General features: G+C 46.6%; 8 protein-coding genes across 8 annotated transcripts; 2 read left to right on the top strand and 6 right to left on the bottom strand.

Moving 5' to 3' along the window:
* Nucleotides 1-650: 650 nt before the first annotated feature.
* HETIRDRAFT_447253 (uncharacterized protein) lies at nt 651-1,562 on the bottom strand (the record flags this gene model as incomplete). The annotated part of the gene is made up of 3 exons (XM_009542251.1): nt 651-844; nt 986-1,261; nt 1,358-1,562. 3 exons carry the CDS (start codon nt 1,560-1,562, stop codon nt 651-653), a joined length of 675 nt encoding a protein of 224 aa, XP_009540546.1.
* Nucleotides 1,563-1,701: 139 nt separating this feature from the next.
* On the bottom strand, nt 1,702-2,863 carry HETIRDRAFT_447252 (uncharacterized protein; the record flags this gene model as incomplete). The annotated part of the gene is made up of 2 exons (XM_009542250.1): nt 1,702-2,015; nt 2,122-2,863. The coding sequence occupies 2 exons, from the start codon at nt 2,861-2,863 to the stop codon at nt 1,702-1,704; spliced, it is 1,056 nt and encodes a 351-aa protein (XP_009540545.1).
* A 60-nt stretch (nt 2,864-2,923) lies between these two features.
* Nucleotides 2,924-4,032, bottom strand: HETIRDRAFT_99013 (uncharacterized protein; the record flags this gene model as incomplete). The annotated part of the gene is made up of 2 exons (XM_009542249.1): nt 2,924-3,275; nt 3,878-4,032. 2 exons carry the CDS (start codon nt 4,030-4,032, stop codon nt 2,924-2,926), a joined length of 507 nt encoding a protein of 168 aa, XP_009540544.1.
* Nucleotides 4,033-5,356: 1,324 nt separating this feature from the next.
* On the top strand, nt 5,357-5,788 carry HETIRDRAFT_99012 (uncharacterized protein; the record flags this gene model as incomplete). Its single annotated transcript, XM_009542248.1, has 1 exon — nt 5,357-5,788. The coding sequence occupies one exon, from the start codon at nt 5,357-5,359 to the stop codon at nt 5,786-5,788; it is 432 nt and encodes a 143-aa protein (XP_009540543.1).
* An 866-nt stretch (nt 5,789-6,654) lies between these two features.
* Nucleotides 6,655-6,816, top strand: HETIRDRAFT_17926 (uncharacterized protein; the record flags this gene model as incomplete). Its single annotated transcript, XM_009541962.1, has 1 exon — nt 6,655-6,816. A coding segment is annotated over one exon (162 nt), but the record flags the coding sequence as incomplete, so codon positions are not given.
* A 23-nt stretch (nt 6,817-6,839) lies between these two features.
* HETIRDRAFT_306006 (uncharacterized protein) lies at nt 6,840-7,081 on the bottom strand (the record flags this gene model as incomplete). Its single annotated transcript, XM_009542247.1, has 2 exons — nt 6,840-6,939; nt 6,996-7,081. 2 exons carry the CDS (start codon nt 7,079-7,081, stop codon nt 6,840-6,842), a joined length of 186 nt encoding a protein of 61 aa, XP_009540542.1.
* A 1,762-nt stretch (nt 7,082-8,843) lies between these two features.
* HETIRDRAFT_307758 (uncharacterized protein) lies at nt 8,844-9,323 on the bottom strand (the record flags this gene model as incomplete). The annotated part of the gene is made up of 1 exon (XM_009542246.1): nt 8,844-9,323. A coding segment is annotated over one exon (480 nt), but the record flags the coding sequence as incomplete, so codon positions are not given.
* Nucleotides 9,324-11,358: 2,035 nt separating this feature from the next.
* Nucleotides 11,359-11,681, bottom strand: HETIRDRAFT_307944 (uncharacterized protein; the record flags this gene model as incomplete). Its single annotated transcript, XM_009542245.1, has 2 exons — nt 11,359-11,580; nt 11,628-11,681. 2 exons carry the CDS (start codon nt 11,679-11,681, stop codon nt 11,359-11,361), a joined length of 276 nt encoding a protein of 91 aa, XP_009540540.1.
* Between the last annotated feature and the right edge of the window lie 9,996 nt (nt 11,682-21,677).

Raw genomic sequence — 21,677 nt, 5'->3', positions numbered from 1 at the left:
GAAATTGTGTATCCCAAATATTGGAGTTTTTCTTTATAAAACTCGCATTTTTCTGGCTTCAAGTAGAGGTCGTTGTCGCGTAAGATCTGGAAAACTTGGTTCAAGACTTGAATATGTTCTGCCATGTTTTTGGAAAAGATGAGGATGTCGTCCTTATATACGGTTATCTTCCGGGCTGTGATGAGTTCTCTGAAGATCATATTCATCATGGCTTGGAAAGTGGCTGGTGAGTTGGTAAGGCCGAAGAACATCACTGTGGGTCCGTAAAAACCCAGCGGAGTGATGAAGGCTGCCTTCCACTCGTTGCCCTTTTTGATTCGTATGTTATTGTATCCCCATCGTACGTCCAATTTGCTAAAAATGGTGGCCCCTTTGATCACGTCCAATAGTTCTTGGATTAGTGGAAGGGGGCACACATTTGGGATGGTGTACGAGTTCAAATGGCGGTAGTCCTGTACTGGGCGCAGTTTTCCATCTTTCTTTCCTATAAAGAAAAATGGAGCTGCCATTTGTGAGGTGGATCAACGGATGGTCCCCCGAGTGAGGTGTTCCTTGATGAATTTCCCTAGTTCATCATGTTTCTCTGGGCTCAAGGCGTAGATTTTTGGTACTTGAGGTTTGAAAGTCGGTTTCAGATCTATAGCGTGGTCCTAATAAGTGTGTTCTGGGAGTCGCTGCGACTTTCGTTCGCTGAAAATGTCCAAAAATTCGTGATGCGCCTTGGGGACTCTTTCCTTTAGATTGGTGACGACGATTTCGTCTTCCAAGTCCTGGTCGAAGCTGGCAAATCCTGACGGTTCGGGAGCCAGTTTCCGAATAACTGGTTCCTCTATGGCCTGTTTTCCTGAGGTTTTATCTGGGAGATCAGGTTCTCCCTCGTTTGGTGAAAGAGATGGCTCGTCTTGAGCCTTTCATTTCTCTTCTGCGTATTTCCTTATGTCCTTTAGGAGCCATTTCCTTTTGAGGTATGCTCGTAGTTGGACACCAAACGTTCCGCTATGATCGCGGAGTCCTACATCTTCCGATAATCTTTGGAGATGTTCTAGGCGCTGTTTTTCGCGCTCGTTAATGCGTGGTTTGTGCCGTGGCTCCACGTCTGATAACCGCCTATTATTTTGTGGTTCTTCCCTTGCCCTAGTAAACCCATGCAGTTGTTGGCATTTCTGGGGGCACCGATCAAAGTGCACTTCACGTCGCCTCCATTTGATGGAGGGATCGTGGTATTTCAGCCAATCTGTTCCCAGGATAAGGTCGTCCTTTCCTAGATTGGAGATAAACATCTGGACGCGCTCAGTATGCGTTCGTCCATTGATATCCCGAATGGTGAGGTTCACATCCAGGGCGGATCAGATGAGACCTGCTTTATTGATGGTGTCATCGACGTTCCGGACACGAATGGGGTTGTTGAGTGTATAGGTGGGGAAACGATGTCTTTTGACCCAAGTTTCATTTACTATAACCCCTTTGCATGCCGAGTCGATGGTTGCCTTTGCTCCAGTGTATTGACTCCTGTTTGATACCTTCACGTTCAGGCATATGGGGGTGATGATACGGTCGTTCATTGCTCCGATACAAATACAAGTGCGGGCGTCAAACTCGGGTCGCTCTTGACCTCTCTCCTTCGCTGGTGAGGGAGAGGTCAGGAAAAACGCTCCGCGTGTCCCAAGATCACTTCTCTTGCTTCCTCTTCTCCTAACTCTCCTAGCACTGCTCCGATTCGAGCAGAATGACTAATGCTTCCATCTCCCCGTCGTCCGTTAGGTAACATAGTGCGTCGCCCATGGTCGTTTTGGGGTCGTCCGGATGGGGCAGAGTGAGGACGTTCCATCGAAGGACCAGGTTGTGGTACCCGCTGGTCGTTGCAATGAACATTCTCTGTCTCCATTCTTCGATAAATTCCCGCTTGGTTTCCCATAGCGGGTGCGTCATCTTCTTCTTCCAAATCAGCTGCGCGGTTTCTTCTCCCTGTCGTACCCAAGCGTCTCTTCGAGTTTCCTCGAACTGGTTGAACGCCTCTGCGGGCCGACCAGCAGTTAGCGCCAGAGTGCCCTAATTGTCCACAATTTGAGCAACGGGGGGTTCGCTTGCCGTCAAATTTTCTCTTTTGACTTTCGGCGTTACGCTTCCTGGTAGCGTCGATGTCCATGTCAACCACCTGGTTGTTCATTCTTCGAGGAGCGGTGGTGGAGTTGTAGCGGACGGCTGGTTGAGTGTGGAAGCGATTCAAGTAATCGCTGCGAAAGGAGGTGGAGTTGGCGAGGATGGCTTTTTGAGCAGATCTAGCTCTGAGTCGTCCGTCTATTTCGCAGGCTGTATTAATCCAATCCTGAATGGTGTCCTTTGGCTGTACTTCTTTGTCATATATCTTGTCCATGACGCGCGGGTCTAACCTGCGTTGGAAGTAAGGGACTTGTTCCTTGTCGGAGATGTCGGCATCGGCGGCGATGAGAATGAATTGGTTGGAGTATTCATCAACCATCATTCGTCCTTGGGAGAAGGCCATGAGTGCGCTTCGCGCTTTGTTGGTCTTGCCTGTCTCCCTGAATTGGAGTTTGAACTTTGTTAAAAAGTCCCTCCAAGTTCCTAGATCGGTGGGAGGGTCCGCTCCTACTGATTTGAGGAGGAAGTTCTTGGCCCAAGCTCCTGCCATGCCATATCTCATGTATGAGAGCACCAGGGATATCTTGTCTTGATCGGTCTTGTACTGATCGGATTCTGCTGCGAAAAGAAGAAGGCATTGGAGCATGAATTTCTGGGATTCGATGCGGTTGCCTGTGTAGTTGTCTGGGAGTTTGACTTTTCCTCTTCCGGGTTGTACTGTTGCGGAAGGGGGGTCTGTAGAAGTTGAAGCTTGTCCCGACATTTCAGCGAGTGGTTCGTTTCGGGTGTTGATCGGTGTTTGGTCTGGTGAGTCGGAGTCTGATTATGAGGTTGTTTCCTCTTGCTCCGAGTCTTCGGGTATTACCGGCGCCGGTTCCCTGTATTGTGGGGCTAGTTCCCACTGAGCTTCTGTTTCGTTCCAAATATCCTCTTTTTCTGTTCCATCTTCAAGGGTGAAGTAATAACGCCCGTTTCGGTATGAGCAGTTATCGTAATTCGGAGGGGCGTATCTGTTATTGTCTTCGTAGACCCAGAAATCCCCTTCGTGCCGGATAGGGCGATTGTTATGACGGAGTTGGTTATTGATACGTCTAGTGCCGGGTGGATATTCCTGGCCTAGGTCTTGCTCCAGAGTGTGTGCAGTAACGCTTTCTCGATGGGGGTCTATATCCCCACTGAGCAAGGTTATGAGAGAGAGTGTGGCAGCAAGCTAGTGCGAGCAAGGTAGGGGCAGAAGAGTCTATTCTAGTGTTATGAACTGCTCGTTCGGTAACCCCAAGAGTAGGAGGTTCTTCCCTAGGTCACTCGTGGAGGATGTGTGGAACGATGGTCTCGACTGTATGTGTAGCACAGGAGCCAGAAGTGTATTGCGATGTAGCAATGAAGGCTGTAGTGTGAAGACTACAGAGAGCGAAGATCCCTGTATGTGAAGATACAGGGGAACGAAGGTGTTGTGGTAGGAAGACCACAACGAACAAAGAGAATAGACTGAAGAACCTCAGCCTACTCTATGGGCCTTTTATACTACTTTAGGAAATAGGGCGTGAGAATACCGTATATGTATCCGTAGGTATTCCCCAGGTCGTCTCTCTCAATAACGACTACTCTTGTGCTTCTCCGTTCGTCTCCTTCTGGCCAGGAAAGACTAGGAGGTTAATGCCCGGTGTGTGAGTAGTTTGTAAGGCGGCATTCTATGCCCGTCGCAATATGGCTCGTGATACTCGACCAATGATAAGGTGATCCGTTGGGAGTGGATGACCAAGGTTACTATCTGTACCTTGTTGTATGCCTCTCCTTGTGAGGCCGCTTGATATTTGTGATGATCGTGTCGGTATAGACCGCCGTTAAGGCCCGACAGAACGTGATCATAACAAGAATGCCATTTTGAGCCCCAATGGCTGCCGAGGCACGGCCTGCTCCAGTTGCCAGCATTGCCGGGCAGACCGGGATGCCATGTGAAACCCCGACAGCTGCCGAGACATGGCCCGCTTCAGTTGTGGAGGTTGCCGGGTGGCTGAAGGGACAGCTCACTCCGCTCGCCAAATTTGTCATGGCGCTCGCTTCGCTTGCGTGGTTTCTTACATGGCCCACGCGAGCATAAGCGAGGAGCACGTGAGCATAGCCGTCGCTTAGGCGCCACAATTTTGCAGTGTCGCTGTTACGAAACGCCTTGCTTATGTTTACCTACTTTTCTCACCTTCTCGATAAGGACTCGTAGGACCTTTCTCCCAACCATACCTCGTGTTCCTGCTCTATTGATACTTGGTCCATGCTCCTGTTTGTACATATTTATAGATACTGCAGCGTAGAGTGGAAGCCTTAGGCTATCCACTTCTGTCCAATCTAAGGACCGCTGTTCACACAGTCTCCTTCGATTCCAAGGCATTAGTCTGATCAGTCCCTCGACTCTTTCCAAACTCTTCAGTATTGTTTGTGGCCTAGGATCTCCTCATCTCGAACAGCCGTTCGTGACATCTGGATAGCCTCTCTTCACACAATCCTACTCCGCCCTTTCCTTGCAGCAGAACACTGGCTAGTTACATACGGCGCTAGGCAGTCCCAAAAGACAAGTGTCCGTCGACCGTAATAGTTACTATACACTTCGAGCGAACAATTGGACGATTCCACTTCAGTGTGCGTCGTTTCAGGTTGTAGAATACTTCTATCTGGTAATCAACCCAGTGGAGGTACGACCGAAACAATTGCACTTGACGTTACGTACGGTACTATACCAGAAGCAGAAATACTGTACCCGACTAGGAAGAGCTGCTGTTGCCTTGACCCTCAAACCTTGATCAGGTCGAGACTAGCGCGGGCTCTTTGATCTAACAAGACGACTTCCCAAGGTTTAGGAAGACACGTAGGGCGAGTTCCGCACGGAACTGACTACCTGAAACACTCGGATACATTTGTCTACTTTGGACAACCCATCAGAAGAACTTCCAAGGGAAATTGGGTCTATGTATGAGGACAAAATAGCGGAAAAACAGTTGACACCCCACTAGTACTCTGGGAAGATAGAAAAGCACCCCTCAGAACTGTTGACTCCCCCACCCAAACAAGACCTGTCTTATCACCAGTCGATATCCCTAAAGAAGATATCGAAGACACCCCAATTCCCGCAGGAGTACTAACCCCAATCGACGAAGAAGACCCAGAGCCTGTAGCAGGACCAAGTCAACCGAATCTGAACACAAATCTGAATCCACAACTAAACCCCTTATTGATCACAGGAACCACAGACAATGAAGACGAAATGTCAGATAAAGGAAACAAGCCGAAAGACTTCGATGGAACAAGGTCAAAGTACAGAGAATGGATCTACGAATGTCATATGTACATTCTAGCCAACCCGACCAAGTACGACACGGACATGAACAAGACACTCATGGTCCTGTCGTATATGAGGGAAGGAACAGCTTCACTATTTGCACAAAAATACTACTTCGACAGAGAACTCCGTGAGTACAAAGCAATGGAAACCAAAAAAGCATGGGGAACGTTCAAAGACTTCTTGCAAGAATTAGCCACTGCATTCAAAGATAAAAGTCTCGAACAGAAGGTGAGACAGAAATTATTCACAATGAGAATGGGAAAGCAATCAGCGGACGAGTTCGTCACGGACTACCTCATGATAGCAGGAGAAAGTGGATTCGATCTCGAATCTACCATCAATTATTTCCACTGAGCCATACACCCGGAAATTCTCAAACAAATCTACAGACTTCCTGATATGCCAACAACCATGGATGATTGGGTAAAATACACCCAAAGATTCGATAACCAATGGAGGGAGCTACAAAGCATAAAAAGCTCCGTACCCTCTGCTGCCGTTCGACCAAACAACCCCTTCCGTTACAACTCCTCTAACACTCCATCATCTATGAACAACTCTGTCATCCCCATGGCCATAGATACAGTCCGAACGACCCTTACAGACGAAGAGCGCAACCACCTCAGGATGAAGGGTGGGGGCTTTTACTGTCGCCAGAAAGGACACATGGCAAATCAATGCCCTGTCAGGGGTTCATCTAGGGTATATGAAGGGTCAACTGGACATGTTCAATAGGGTAGTAGAATGGTGGGGAACCGCTCGGCTCAGGCCAGCAGCAGGATGGGAGGCAGAGGAAGCGGCTATGGCCGAGCGTTCTCGGCAGGAACTCCAGGCAGTACTTAGGGAGGCACTACAGTGCAAGGTAGAAGCATGGCGACGACTAACCCATTCCGGGCCAGACTTGCAGCTCGCCAAGCCCATGCACCCGGACCGGATGCGCCTGTACATGAGGAGGAGCCTGAGATTAGCCGAGAAGAGATCCAAAGGGTTATAGGAAAGATGAGATGGGACGAGCAGGAAGCGCTCCTTCAGGAATTGAGCGAGATAAGCAAGCGGAAAGAATTGGATTTTTAAATAGGCCTACGGCTCCGGTGTACCGTAGACCCACTCCAGATCCCCCTGTAAAAACATTCATACGGCTTACTAAATCCAATCAGAAATCATTTATGAGGATAAACGTGCACTTGAAACACAAAGAGGGAACCACCAAAGCCCGAGTATTAATCAATTCAGGAGCAGAAGGGCTTCTCATCGACAAACAATTTTGTTTGGACAATAACATACTGATGCAGAAAATCAACAAACCTATCCCTGTGTTTAACGTGGACGGAACAGCCAATGATGGAGGAAAAATCACTGACAAAGCCTGCCTGCTTATGAGAATGATAAATGAAGAAGGCAATTATCACGACAAATAATGCAAATTACTAGCCGCTGATACGCTAGAGGTGGCTCTAAGTGCTGAGCACAACACTAAAACAACCTCTATTGCAGGGGTGCTGGAGCTAGTATCTGATACACAAGGAATTGTAAGTGATGACTTTAGGAATTGAAGGCGTACTGAGAAGCAATCGGGGAGTGTGAGATTATAGCACCTGAACGGTTTCGGGACTGTGCCGAACACTGACCGAACGTTCGGTCGGTCATATCGGCGATGCGGTCGGTAACGAGAAGGTAGTGTCGCGACCGACAACTACGTGCTTCAAGAGCCACACAGGACTCTGACAATATACGAGGGAGGACGGGGGTACGAGCGAAGAGACGAGTATGAACGCGAAGGAGGCCAAACGACGAGGATGGCAAGTTTTTGGAAGTCAACGAAGATGATTTCGATGGTTGAGACAAGTGCGAATGAGCTCTGAACTGTGGGGTGCGAAAGCTGGTTTATTCCAGAGGTGTATGTAGGTTTTTATAGTAAACAGAGCCTCTAAGTAAAATATTAAACAAGAAATGAGAGTAGATGTTGAATGGGTGCCAAGCCTTTAGCAATCAGAGAAGATAAGAAGGTAGGTGAGATGTCCATATGGGTTCCGAAGGTGACAAGGTAAAAGTTAATCAGCAATGGCGAAATCCCGAACGTTTGGGATCCATCGCCCGAGCGTAGGTAGACGGAACAGGCGTTGGAGAACCAATGAAAAATAAAGAAGAGGTATCGTACGACCAGGGTAGCCAAGAAATGGTGCAAGATCATGTTTGACTGACCATGTGGAAGTCGGGAAGATAAGCGATAAGGACCGACCGACTCATGGAGCACATCGGCCAACACGGAAGACTGGCTCTGATCTCGTAAACACCTATCGTAACACCCCTGTGTGGTCATGGTAAGTACGTGAAGTGTGGGCGAACTAACCCAAGTGCTGCCGAACATCCTTTGGAGGGTTGCGGTCGGTCGGGTGGGGACCGACTGTGTTCGGTGCAAGTCGGCATCTTCGGTACTTGTCTAACACTGTTCGGAATCTCCCCAAAGCTTCCCGAATACCTCCCGCGGACCCTAGTGCAGGTACATGCTCATCACCGCTAACCTAGGAGGGGAAAATATAATCCTAGGAACGGATTGGCTACATGAACATAACCCACAAATCAATTGGGTAAAAAATAGTCTCACGTTCTCAACTTGCGCTACCATGTGCCTAGTCAGCCGACCTAAATTCACCATACAAGCACTAGCACCTACCCAGCAAAGAAAAAACAGAACAGTTGGGCATTCCAGAATAGAAGATGATTTAGAAAAAAACAAAACTGAAGACACCTTCTTCTCCAAATTCTATGAAGAATGGTATTACCAAGATCCACTAGAAGTGCATCCCCTCGAAGCAATTCACATTGGTTCCATTGGAAACAAGTCACAACAATGGCAGAAAAAGCAAACAAAACAAAAACAGAATGACCTATTGAGGAAATAGTCCAGGCATACATTCTTAAATGATTCGCCAAAATCTTCAGTCAGGAAGCTTCGCAACGACTTCCAGAACATTCACGATGGGACCATAAGATCGATATGAAACCAGGATGGGAACCAACTGTATGTAAGCTATACCCCTTGACAGAAGAAAAAGAAGACCAGCTACACGAGATGCTTCAAGAACACTTGAAGCGGGAAACCATTACAATATCCAAATCCCCACAAGCGTCACCCTTCTTCTTCGTAAAAAAGAAGGAAGGAAGCTTACGACTGGTTCGAGATTATCGGAAACTGAATGAGTGGACAGTAAAAAACAAATACCCACTACCCCTGATTGATGACGTAATAAGAACCATTGCCAAATCAAAAGCAAGGATCTTCTCCAAGTTTGATGTCAAATGGGGGTATAACAACATTTGAATAGCAGAAGGTGACGAATGGAAGACAGCCTTCATAACTAAATTCGGCCTGTTTGAATGCCTTGTAATGTTCTTTGGTCTTTGCAACTCACCCACCACCTTTCAAACTATGATGAACATCATCTTCCATGACCTCATTGTTGCGCAAGTCCTTGCAGTCTACATGGATGACATCCTGGTGTTTACAAAGACCATTGAAGAACATAGGCGCGTGATGACCCAGGTCATGCAAATACTTTTGGACAACGACTTGTTCCTGAAGCCTTCTAAATGCACCTTTGAGACGGACACAGTCGAATACCTCAGGTTTATCATCTCCGTGGATAATATATCCATGGACCTGGTCAAGGTCGATGGAATTGCCGCCTGGCCAACCCCGAAGAACCTGAAAGAAGTACAGTCTTTTTTCGGCTTTGGAAACTTCTATCGCAGATTCATCAAAGACTTCGCTACCACGGCCTGACCTCTCAACGACCTCACAAAGAAGGATGTACCATTTGAGTGGACTCATGAGAGGAACGAAGCCTTTGAACAGTTGAAGCATTGCTTCACATCTACTCCCGTCCTCATCTACCCAGACGGTAATCACCCATTCCGACTTGAGACTGATGTATCGGACTTCACTTCTGGCACCATCCTATCGCAAGAAACGCCCAATGATGGGTGGCACCCTATCGCTTACTTGTCCAAATCTTTCAATGCGGCCGAGCGGAATCACGATATCTTCGATAAGGAGCTACTTGCTGTTATACACGCCCTTGATCACTGGCACGTGTACCTTGAAGGTGCACAACACCCGTTCGAGATTTGGTCCGACCACAAGAACCTCCTGTACTTCACTACTGCAAGAACTCTTTCCCGCCACCAAGCACATTGGTCACTCTTCCTCTCCCGCTTCGACTTCACCCTCGTTCACAAACCAGGCATTACCCACCAACCCGATGCTCTGTCCAGGTGTCCAGACCTGAAAGAGGGGGTAAAATCTGACAACAAAGATCAGGTGATACTACAACCCCAAATGTTCATTAAAAGCACGACAGGACAAGGAACAGTTGAAATGCTTGACAGCCAGCTGAGACGAAAGCTAAAAGAAGTCACGGCTAAAGATAGAGAAGTAACGGAAGCAATGGAGCTTATCAAAGCATCAGGACCTAGAGCAGTCTCAAAAGGCTTACAAGAGTGGAATTACGAAGACAACCTTATCTGGCATAGAGGAAAAATATATGTTCCACCAGACGATGAACTTAAAAGACAAATCACAAAAATATACCATGATTCACCAGCAGCTGGACACCCAAGAAGATGGGAAACCTATGTCCTAGTATCAGACAACTTCTGGTGGCCAGGAATGCCCACATTCATAAAGGAATACGTAACAGGATGTGCAACATGTCAATATACCAAAAACATCACGCATCCCACACGCACCCCACTTATTCTAAACGAAATACCAGAAGGACCTTGGCAAACAGTCACAATGGATTTCATTATGGATCTTCCCCAAGTAGGACCGTATAACGCCATTCACATAACAGTAAACAGAAGCACCAAGAGCGTTGTTTACACCCCATGTGATAAAACCATAGACGCCGAAGGAACCGCTGACCTCTATATGAAAAACATCTGGAAACGATACAGACTTCCAAGGAAGATTGTGTCCGATAGAGGTCCATAATTTGCGGCCAGATTCACAAAGGAACTATGGAAAAAGCTAGGAGTAACAACAGCGCTATCAACCGCCTACCACCCAGAAACAGATGGAGAAACGGAAAGAGTCAATCAAGAGCTAGAACAGTACCTACGAGCATTCTGCAACTACGAACAAACGAATTGGCCTGAATTATTGCCATATGCAGAATTCGCACACAACGTCAGGGAACATTCAGCAACTCACCAATCACCATTTGAACTCATGTATGGCTATAATCCAACCTTCGTACCTCCGATCACGCCGAGATCCGACATCCCAGGCGTAGAACAAAGGTTGGAAAGGCTAGAACAATTATGGCAAGAAATGAAGGCCAGCCTAGAAGTTGCAGCTGAACTAATGAAAAGGAAAACAGCCAAAAACGAGGTCAAATTAGAAGCAGGACAGAAAGTTTGGCTATCGGGAAAAAATATCACCACCACGCACCCGAAAAACAAACTAGCCCCGAAACTGCATGGACCATTTGAAATAGAAAGCAAACTAGGACCGGTGACATACAAATTAAAGCTTCCACCAACGTGGAAAATACACCCTGTATTCCATGCCTCGTTAATCTTACCCTATCAAGAAACAGCCGCACACGGCCCCAACTTCGAACAACCACCACCTGATCTCATAGACGGACAGGAGGAATACGAAGTCGAAGAAATTCTTGACAAGAAGAAGCGAGGACGCGGGTATCAATACCTAGTACACTGGAAAGGATACCCGAGCTCCGCGGATGAATGGGTCACAAGAGCGAACCTAGGGAATGCTAAAGAACTTTTAGAAGCATACGACGCATGACATTATAACTTACTACTACGACCAGCTCTCGCAAACATCGAGCAAACAAAATCCAAAACATATAAAAACCTGAACTCAATCATTACAATCCCCTCATCCCTTCAATCACTTATCCATTCCCCCAGCAAACATGTCTTCCAGCGAATCCATCTACCTCTCCTCTGAAGACACTCTCGCCGCACAACCCTATGAAGAAACACCCTCCACTAAACCCTCTATCCCCTCGACTCCCGAGATGTCTATAGTCGAAGAATGATCTGTACCATGGGACACGGACGAAGAACAAGCAGCACGGGAAGCAGAAGAAGGATTCAATGAGTATCTTGGGAGACTGGATGAGAACAAACGACAAGAGGACGAGATGATCAGACGACTCACAGAGGACTTCGATAGACCTTCACCTTCCCGTTCCCCATCTCCACCACCCCTCATCCACACACAAGGCAATGGAATCATATTTCCCAATAGAGAGACATACCTGACGACCCCTATTGCCTACATGATGGGACTCATTGAAGGAACACCGAACACTGAATTTGTGTCAGGACCCATGCAACTGGAGATACAAAGGGCGTTGGAGATTTTGGAAGAAGAAAGGAGCTTTGTCCGACACGCGCAAAGGGCTTTGCAGATTTGGGAAGGAACACTCATCGCCTGTATCAATGCGGGCGAGAGAAGACTTATGGGTTTGAATCAAACTCCACACCTCCAAGACTCCTTTCATCCCGCTGACGACATTACTCCTGTCACTGAATATCACATGCCTACCACAGCTGTGGTATCTCATGCCTCGTCTTCGACCTCAAATAGAACACCGCTTTGCCCAATGCCAGGGGCTTATCCCACGGAACGCAGCAGGGGAAGGGATATCTATAGATTTGCACAGATTTCACCCTGCTACCACGTCATACCCGCGCGACTGGGAGTAATCTGCTCCTCTACCCGAACTCGACCTCCCCTCCCCTTCGTCGAATACGACTCCAGCGAGTCCGATACCCAACCCATCGTCCTCTGCCCTTGAGATGCTTGAAGAATAAGATGCTGACGTCCGGTACGATATAAAACTGCTGGGGCAAATGATGGTTCGAATCCGTTGGGCCGGTACCCACTGCCATAATGAGACGAGGGACTCGGTTCTAGAACGCAGTCCCTGCATGGTTGGTAACGAGGTGGGGTATCATGACGTCCATACTCAAGGGCTATCACATCATGACTCGACTGTGGGCAGCGAGAATCTGTGCCCTAAGTATTATTTTGTATGACTTGGTTTGCACGCATTGCTTATGTTTTTCCTGGACTATTACTTACCATCTCTGGCACTGACGGCCTAAAGGGGGGGGTAATGTTACGAAATGCCTTGCTTATGTTTACCTACTTTTCTCACCTTCTCGATAAGGACTCGTAGGACCTTTTTCCCAACCATACCTTGTGTTCCCGCTCTATTGATACTTGGTCCGTGCTCCTGTTTGTACATATTTATAGATACTGCGGCGTAGAGTGGAAGCCTTAGGCTATCCACTTCTGTCCAATCTAAGGACCTCTGTTCACACAGTCTCCTTCGATTCCAAGGCATTAGTCTGATCAGTCCCTCGACTCCTTCCAAACTCTTCAGTATTATTTGTGGCCTAGGATCTCCTCATCTCAAACAGCCGTTCGTGACATCACAGCCATTCATTGTCGTGCTCGCATATTGTTAGGCATCAAATAGTGATGGTAGAATGGAGGGCAGAATATCTGACTAGAAGAAAGAAAAGAAAAACAACCTAGAAGGGACAGGACATTTAATTCCGATTTTCTACATATTTTTCGAGTATTTTACCACTTAAACTTGATTTCCTATCCCTTTTCATACTCATAATTCGTTTTTGGGACAGATTCCAGAGCCTAGGGTCTATTTCAGAAAGGGCTAGACCATGGCAAGACAATAAGGAATGGAAAGAAAGCAGTGGAATCTGGTAGAATAGAGAAGAACTTTAGTGGAAGGATGGAGAATGTTTAGGAAAGGGGCAAGGTCTAGGCCATTCCAAGCTGAAAGGAGGGGAAGGTTCTGAGCAGTTCTGAAGGAAGCTGAAGGAATATTCTACCACATTCTGAGCCTTTCTTTTACTTTCCTTTCTGTTCCTCTGCTTTCCTCCCTATTCTTTTTATTTCTACAGCATTCTTTGTGACTCACAATGACTCTACTCAGCCTGTATATACTAGGAAGGAGATTCCCACTTGAAATAGTATATAAGGAGGCTGATTGTCCTGCTTCAGGCAGAGACCATCTCCCCCTCTTATTTTTACTCAGCCAGTCAGTGCCAGTCAATAAGTTCTTTGAGTGATATCAGTTGGAGATAAGCTACAAGACTTGTAGGGATACTAGACGAACTAGTAGCTCGCCTTCAATCTGTGTAGCACCTCAGCAACTTGAATCACAAAGTTCTTCAGCCTCTCGTCATTATTCTCAACATTTACGGAGTATTGTCTTTGTTAGTGGTCCGGCACCACTTCAGAAATTCGCTAAATAGCTCAAAATATTCTCATCGTTGCCTATAACTGTGACCAACATCGGTGTATCGTGCCAACACCAGAAGGTATCATCTAGAACAGCAATCAAACGAACACTAGGTACATCCGGAAAAACAGGAAACCCGGATCGTATCTAGGGGAGAAACCATTCCTTACCACGACATCGTGACAGTCGCCCTCTATTTACTAGCTTCTCACCCGTCACGTTGCAACGGTGCAACCATGCTTAATCTGAGTTTTTGTTACAATGCTTGGTTTGATGTGTCTGTAAAGTTTAGTGTTCACAAAGTCCAGTGTCTATAAAGTCTAGTGCCTGTAAAGTCCAGTGCATGTGCTTAATCTGAGTTTTTGTTGTAGTGCTTGGTCTCATGTGCCTATAGAGTGCATTGACTATAAAGTCCAGCGCCCATAAAGTCCAGTGCCCGTAAAGTCCAGTGCCCCAATATCCATATATAGCTCTTTTATGATATCCTATAAGGTCCTTCCTGTAAGATTCCCATATAAAGCTCCCTATAAGGTCCCATCCATTAGATTCCCCTATGAGATTCTGCCCTATGAGGCTTCTCTATCAGGACCCACCCATGAGGCTCCCCCATGAGGTTCTCTATAAGGTGCTAGAATGCCATTTCAAGCTCCAATGACTGCAGAGGCATAGCCCACTCTAGTTGCTAGCCTGTAAAGTCTAGTGCCCATAAAGTCTAGTACCTTAATATCCCTATATGGCTCTTCTGTGACATCCTATAAGGTCCTTCTTATAAAATTTCCATATAAAGCTTTCTATAAGGTCCCATCCATTAAATTTCCCTATGAGATTCTGCCCTATGAGGCTCCCCCATTAGGGTCCCACCCATGAGGCTTCCCTGTGAGGTTCTCTGTAAGGTGCTAGAATGCCATTTCAAGCTTCAATGGCTGCTGAGGCATAGCCCACTCTAGTTGCTAGAGTTGCTAGGAGCACCAAGACATGGCTTACTCTGCTCACCCAATTTATCATGGATGCTTGCTTTGCTTACATGGTTTCTTATGTGGCCTACATAAGTGTAATCAAGGACATATGACTTGAGCTATTAGCCCAATGCCACCATTTCTTATTGTCCCCTTTTATTTATTATTTATTTACATAAAAAAATACCTGCAAACAAAACCAAGAGCCCAGAGTGGTTGCCAAGTTAAGCCCTTGCTGAATGCCCCCTCATATTTTACCTGAAGAAATCACTGCAAGACAGTGCCAGGGAAAGAGAATTCCCTATGCTTAGGTTAGCTCTGGGCACGCGCGCGCTGACCAACTCTGTTTCAAGCCCCGACATGCTCCGTTTCGCCTCCCGAAGCCTATGGGACAGTGGTCTTGTGTGGTTTGTCGTGTGGGATTAGCTGACAGCTAGTTGCCACCGGACCCCTACTGTCGCCCTCCATATAGAGACTAGCTTTTCACCTGTCGCGTTGCAACGGTGCAAGCATGCTTAATCTGAGTTTTTGTTACAGTGCTTGGTCTGATGTGTCTGTAAATTTTAGTGTTCACAAAGTCCAGTGTCTATAAAGTCTAGTGCCTGTAAAGTCTAGTGCTCGTGCTTGCTCTGAGTTTTTGTTGTAGTGCTTGGTCTCATGTGCCTGTAGAGTGCACTGACTATAAAGTCCAGTGCCCATAAAGTCCAGTGCCCATAAAGTCCAGTGCCCTAATATCTCTATATGGCGCTTTTATGATATCCTATAAGGTCCTTCCTGTAAGATTCCCATATAAAGCTCCCTATAAGGTCCCATCCATTAGATTCCCCTATGAGATTCTGCCCTATGAGGCTCCCCCATCAGGATCCCACCTATGAGGCTCCCCCGTAAGGTTCTCTGTAAGGTGCTGGAATGCCATTTCAAGCTCCAATGGCTGCTGAGGCATAGCCCACCCTAGTTGCTAGGGTTGCTAGGAGCATCAAGACATGGCTCACTCTGCTTACTAAAAGTCCTGTGCCCCAATATCCCTATATGGCTCTTCTATAATATCCTATAAGGTCCTTTTTATACAATTCCCATATAAAGCTCTCTATAAAGTCCTATCCATTAGATTCCCTTATGGAATTCTGCCCTATGAGGCTCCCCCTTCAGGGTCCTACCCATAAGGCTCCCCCATGAGGTTCTCTGTAAGGTGCTAGGATGCTATTTCAAGCTCCAATGGCTGCAGAGGCATAGCCCACTCCAGTTGCTAGGGTTGCTAGGAGCACCAAGACATGGTTTACTCTGTTCACCCCATTTGTCATGGATGCTTGCTTTGCTCACATGGTTTCTTATGTGGCCCACATAGGTATAAGCAAGGACATATGACTTGATAGTGCCACCATTTCTTATTGTCCCCTTTTATTTATTATTAATTGACAATAAAAAATACCTGCAAACAAAACCAAGACCCAGAGTGGTTGCCATGCTAAGCACTTGCTGAATGCCCCCTTACCTAAAGAAATCACTGCAAGACAGTGCCAGGGAAAGAGAATTCCCTATGCTTAGGTTAGCTCCGGGCACGCGCGCGCTGACTAACTCTGTTTCAAGCTTCAACATGCTCCGTTTTGCATTCCGAAGCCTATGGGACAGTGGTCTTGCATGGTTTCTTACGTGGCCCACGCGAGCATAAGCGAGGAGCACGCGAGCATAAGCAAGGAGCACGCGAGCATAGCCGTCGCTTAAGCGCCACAATTTTGCAGTGTCGCCCTCTATTTACTAGCTTCTCACCCATTGCGTTACGATGGCACAACCATGCTTAATCTGAGTTTTGTTGCAGTGCTTGGTCTGATGTGCCTGTAAAGTCTAGTGCCTGTAAAGTCCAGTGCCCGTAAAGCCTAGTGCATGTAACATCCAATGCCCATAAAGTATTTTGCCCTAATATAGCTCTCTTGTCATATTCTATAAGGTCCTGCCCATAATATTCTCTATATAAGACTCTCTTGTCAAGCATTATTCAGTTCTTCTATAAGGTTGTACCTATAAGGCTTTTCCATAAAGTGCTTGGATACTATTTAAAGCTCCAACACCTGCCAAGATATGGCCCATATAAGGTTCTCCTATATAGGTTCCTTCATTATATTCCCCTATTAGGTTTCTCCATTATGCTTACCTATTATGTTCCTCTGTCAGGTTCCTCTATAAGATCTTGCCAGTGAGGCTCTCTTGTGAAGCTCCTCTATAAGGTGCTAGAATATCACTTTTAGTGCCCATAAAGTCTAGTTCCCATGATATTCTATAATATCCTGCCTATAAGATTATCCTATAAGGCCCCTCTATGAGATTTTGCAAGATGACATTCAAAAGTTTCCCCTATAAGGTTCCTCTGCCAGATCCTGCCTATATGGCTTTCCTATTAGGCTCCCTTTTCATATTCCATGAAAGGTTCTGCCCATAAGGCTCCCCTATGAGATTCTACCCTATGAGGCTCCTCCGTGAGGTTCCCTGTGGGGTGCCAGAATGCCATTTTGAGCCCCGATGGCTGCTGAGGCACAGCCTGCTCCAGTTGCCAGCATTGCTGGGCAGACCGGGATGCCGTGTGGAACCCCGACAGCTGCCGAGACACGGCCCGCTCCAGTTGTGGAGGTTGCCAGGTGGCTGAAGAGACAGCTCGCTCCGCTCGCCAAATTTGTCATGGCTCTCGCTTCGCTCGCGTGGTTTCTTACATGGCCCACACAAGCATAAGTGACAACACGCGACATTAGCCAACGGAGTTTTGCCACAATTCTTCACTGTCACCCTCTATATAGGGACTAGCTTCTCACCCGTCGCGTTGCGACGGCGCAATCATGCTTAATCTGAGTTCTTGTTACAGTGCTTAGTCTGATGTGCCTGTAAAGTCTAGTGCCCATAGAGTGCAGTGCCCATAAAGTGCAGTGCCCATAAAGTCTAGTGTCCACAAAGTCCAGTGCCCACAAAGTCCAGTGCCTATAAAGTCTAGTGCCTGTAAAGTCCAGTGCCCATGCTTAATCTGAGTTTTCGTTGTAGTGCTTGGTCTCATGTGCCTGAAGAGTGCACTAACTATAAAGTCCAGCACCCATAAAGTCTAGTGCCCATAAAGTGCAGTGCCTGGAAAGTCCAGTGCCCATAAAGTCCAGTGCCCATAAATTCCAGTGCCTGTAAAGTCCAGTGCCCATAAAGTCCAGTGCCCATAAAGTTTTATGCCCTAATATCTCTATATAACTCTTCTATAACATTCTATAAGGTCCTTCCTATATAAAGCACCCTATAAAGTCTTATCCATAAGATTCCCTTATAAAATCCTGCCCTATGAAGCTCCCCTGTGAGGTTCTCTGTAAGATGCTAAGATGCCATTTCAAGCTCCAATGGCTGCAGAGGCATAGCCCATTCCAGTTGCTAGGGTTGCTAGGAGCACCAAGACATGGCTTACTCTGCTCACCCCATTTGTCATGGATGCTTGCTTTGCTGACATGGTTTCTTATGTGGCCTACATAAGTGTAAGCAAGGACATATGACTTGAGCTATTAGCCCAGTGCCACCATTTCTTATTGTCCCCTTTTATTTATTATTAATTTACATAAAAAAATACCTGCAAAAAAAACCAAGACCCAGAGTAGTTGCCAAGCTAAGCACTTGCTGAATGCCCCCTTGCCTGAAGAAATCACTGCAAGACAGTGCCAGGGGAAGAGAATTCCCTATGCTTAGGTTAGCTCCGGGCACGCGCGCGCTGACCAACTCTGTTTTAAGCTTTGACATGCTCCGTTTCGCATCCTGAAGCCTATGGGACAGTGGTCTCGCGTGGTTTCTTACGTGGCCCACACGAGCATAAGCGAAGACATGTGACGTGAGCTGCCAGCCCAGCGCCACAATTTTGCAGTGTCACCCTCTATTTATGGACTAGCTTCTCACCCGTCGCATTGCAATGGCGCAACCATGCTTAATCCGAGTTTTTGTTGTAGTGCTTAGTCTGAGGTTGTGTGACAGTGCTTAATCTATGTTTATGTTATAGTGCTTAGTTTGTGGTTGGGTTTTAGTCAAGCAGCCAAGTTAGAGTAGCAGTTTTATTTCAAGCATACATATAAAAAGTTAGAGTGGGGATTGAGAGTCAAAGTGTAAGAAGTTTCTATATAAGTTTTATACTACAGTCCTTGTTCAAGTCCTATTATAATTGTTAGCCATGTCACAATGATTATAATCCAAGACATACTATTGATTATCCAAAATGCCTTGCAATACCTCAGGGTACACTATATTGGTGGTTTTGGTCCCTTGTGAGTCTGGTGGGAATAACACCTTGATTCTATCTCCTGATGTGCAGCGTGACAGTGCAACATAAAGTTGGCCATGGGAAAATACAGGCCGCTCCAAATCCAATCCAACAAACTTGACAGACTGTCCTTGTGACTTGTTGATGGTCATAGCAAAGGCAACATGGACAGGGAATTGTCTGCGCTTCAAAGGAATAGGGCAGGCTTCTTCAGATGGCTCCAGGGTTAATCTAGGGATAAACACAATTCTTCCAGCATGTGCTCCACCCAAGATGCAGCATTTTAAGACACGTGTCCTTGCCTCAAGTAAGATGAGTCGAGTGCCATTGCATAGGCCATGAGAGGGATCAATGTTGCGCAAAAAAATGAGAGGACAACCTCTTTTGACATGGAGGTGAGCAAGAGGAAGGCCAGAGATATTGATAGAGTTCAAAAACTCTATAGGATAACCCTCTATGTCCTTGACAGAGTCAATGCTGGTCAGGAGCTTGTCTTCTCCAGGAAACTTGGCCAGAATCTCCTTGTTGATCTCAGCAACAGTATCATTGCGCCCAGAAAGAATCATACGGTCAAGGAAGAAGTGGTCTGGTTTAGGATGCTGATCAGAGATGTCAGGATAGATAAAGTCAACCAAGGATTCCTTAGTGTTGTTATCAAGATGCATGTTGGGAGGAAGTTCAATAGACTTGTCTTCACCAAGGTTATGGCCAGAACCAACATTGAGAAGCCATTGAGCAAAGGCATTGCTTTCAGGAGTCTGGTCTAGACGCATGTTCTGTTTGAGAGTGAGAAGTTGGATGTGATTCCAGAGTGAGGACTTGCGCAAAGATGCAGCCACAATCTGCTCTCTGCTTCCTTTGGGAACCACAGGCAAGGTCTGACGAAAGTCTCCAACAAACAACACAGTAACACCACCAAAAAGAGCAGGGTTGCCCATAAGATCCTGAAGAGTGCGATCAACAGCTTCAATTCCATAGCGATGCTGCATTGGTGCCTCATCCCAAATGACCACCCCAGTCTGATGAATAAGACCATCAAAGTCAGAGTTTTTCTCCCAAGAGCAAGAGGAGCGCTCATTGAGACCCTCAATGGGGATTTTGAAGCGAGAGTGAGCAGTGCGACCACCATCCAGAAGCAAGGAGGCAATGCCAGAAGAAGCAACACAAAGAGCAGCCTTGCCTTGAGAGTGGACAGAGGCAGCAATGGTGTTGCAAACATAGGTCTTTCCACCACCTCCAGCACTGTGCAGAAAGAAGACTTGGCCTTGGTTGGACTGGACTGACTGCATGACAGCATCATAGGCATTCCTCTGCTCAGCATTGAAGGTCAATAGATTAGTCTCCACCTGAAGTGCAAGGTCAGCTCAAGGTCAACTTTGAAGGATGCATGGTAACTGACCTGTTCCCAAAGAGCTACATAATCATGGTTGAGCTCATCCTGAAGAAGCACATTTGCAGCTTGGTTCCAATCTTGCAGAGGCAAAGGCATAGGAGGATAGTCAATGAGGCGCTTTCCCATTCCAGTAAGGACTTTGTCCAGCGGATAGAGGCCATAATCAAAGACATCCTCTTGAGTAGGATCAAGAAAGCCCATGGCAGTAAGACGCACATGCAGATCATCACAGATTTTGTCCTTGTAGCGATTCCAAAGAATAAGAGGTTGTGAAGGAATGCAGAAGCGAAGAATGGTGGCAAAGAGGGATCTAAGTTGAGTTCCAGTCTGCATATCTGCTGCTTCAGCCAAGGCCATATCCCACTCTCTATCATCCTCCAAAAGGCCACGTGCAAAACAGGCATCACGATAGGTTGGGTATTCAATGCCTTCATAAGTGCGGATATCTTTCCAGTCCTTGGCACCTTTAACAATGGTGAGCAATGTTCTGAGGTAAAAGTGTTCGCCTGCAGAGGGATGGACAAATAACATTCTGCCAATAGTAGAACCCTACTGACGTGGAGTCCATATTTTCTTTGACTGGTTCCAGACATAGTGAAGAGGAAAGTCCTGGTAGGTATGAGCATGAGCAGCAGGGAACTTTTGGTTGGCAATAAACCATTCAGTCAACTCGGTTTTCTGGGACCTGTCTCTGTTTAAGACTTCTTCAGGATTATCATCAGCATCAAAGTAGACCTGCTGTTCATTAGGGAGATGGACAGGAAGACAATAGACTGTGGGGGATTCTAGATGCCTTGGGAATTCAAAGATGTTCCAGCAAGCCTCCATAGGTCCAATATAGCGAGCATCCACATAGTCCTTAATCTCATCAATGTCTCCAATCTGAAGTGTAGCACGATCAGGACCTTTGTAGATATACTTGTGGATATATTTGACAGCCTTGATGGATGCACAGACCTCCACATTGATATGGCAGTTGTATTTGGCAAGGAGATAGGGATTATAAGGAACAACATCACGATTGTCAAACTGCATAGTATGCCGAGTGAAGGTGCGCCCATTGTTTGGCCTAGCATATGTAGGATAGCCATCCTCACCATAGAGGGTCTGCTCAGTAAAGTCCTTCCAATAGCGCTTGCTACAGAGCTTGACTTTTGTGCCTCCAATATCTTTTTCTTCCATGCAACATGCTTGAGGAAACTCAGGGCCGCAGCGTCCATGGAGCATGTATCTTGTGACAGACTCATAAAGCATAGGATGGGCAGCAGGATCTGGAAGCTGGGCAGAGACAATCCTATCCACATCTTCAGCACTTTGA

This window comes from Heterobasidion irregulare, assembly GCF_000320585.1.
Source record: "Heterobasidion irregulare TC 32-1 unplaced genomic scaffold scaffold_01, whole genome shotgun sequence".
Lineage (NCBI taxonomy): Eukaryota > Fungi > Basidiomycota > Agaricomycetes > Russulales > Bondarzewiaceae > Heterobasidion > Heterobasidion irregulare.
The sequence above is the reverse complement of the archived record's forward strand: the minus strand, read 5'-3'. Positions and strand labels throughout refer to the sequence as shown.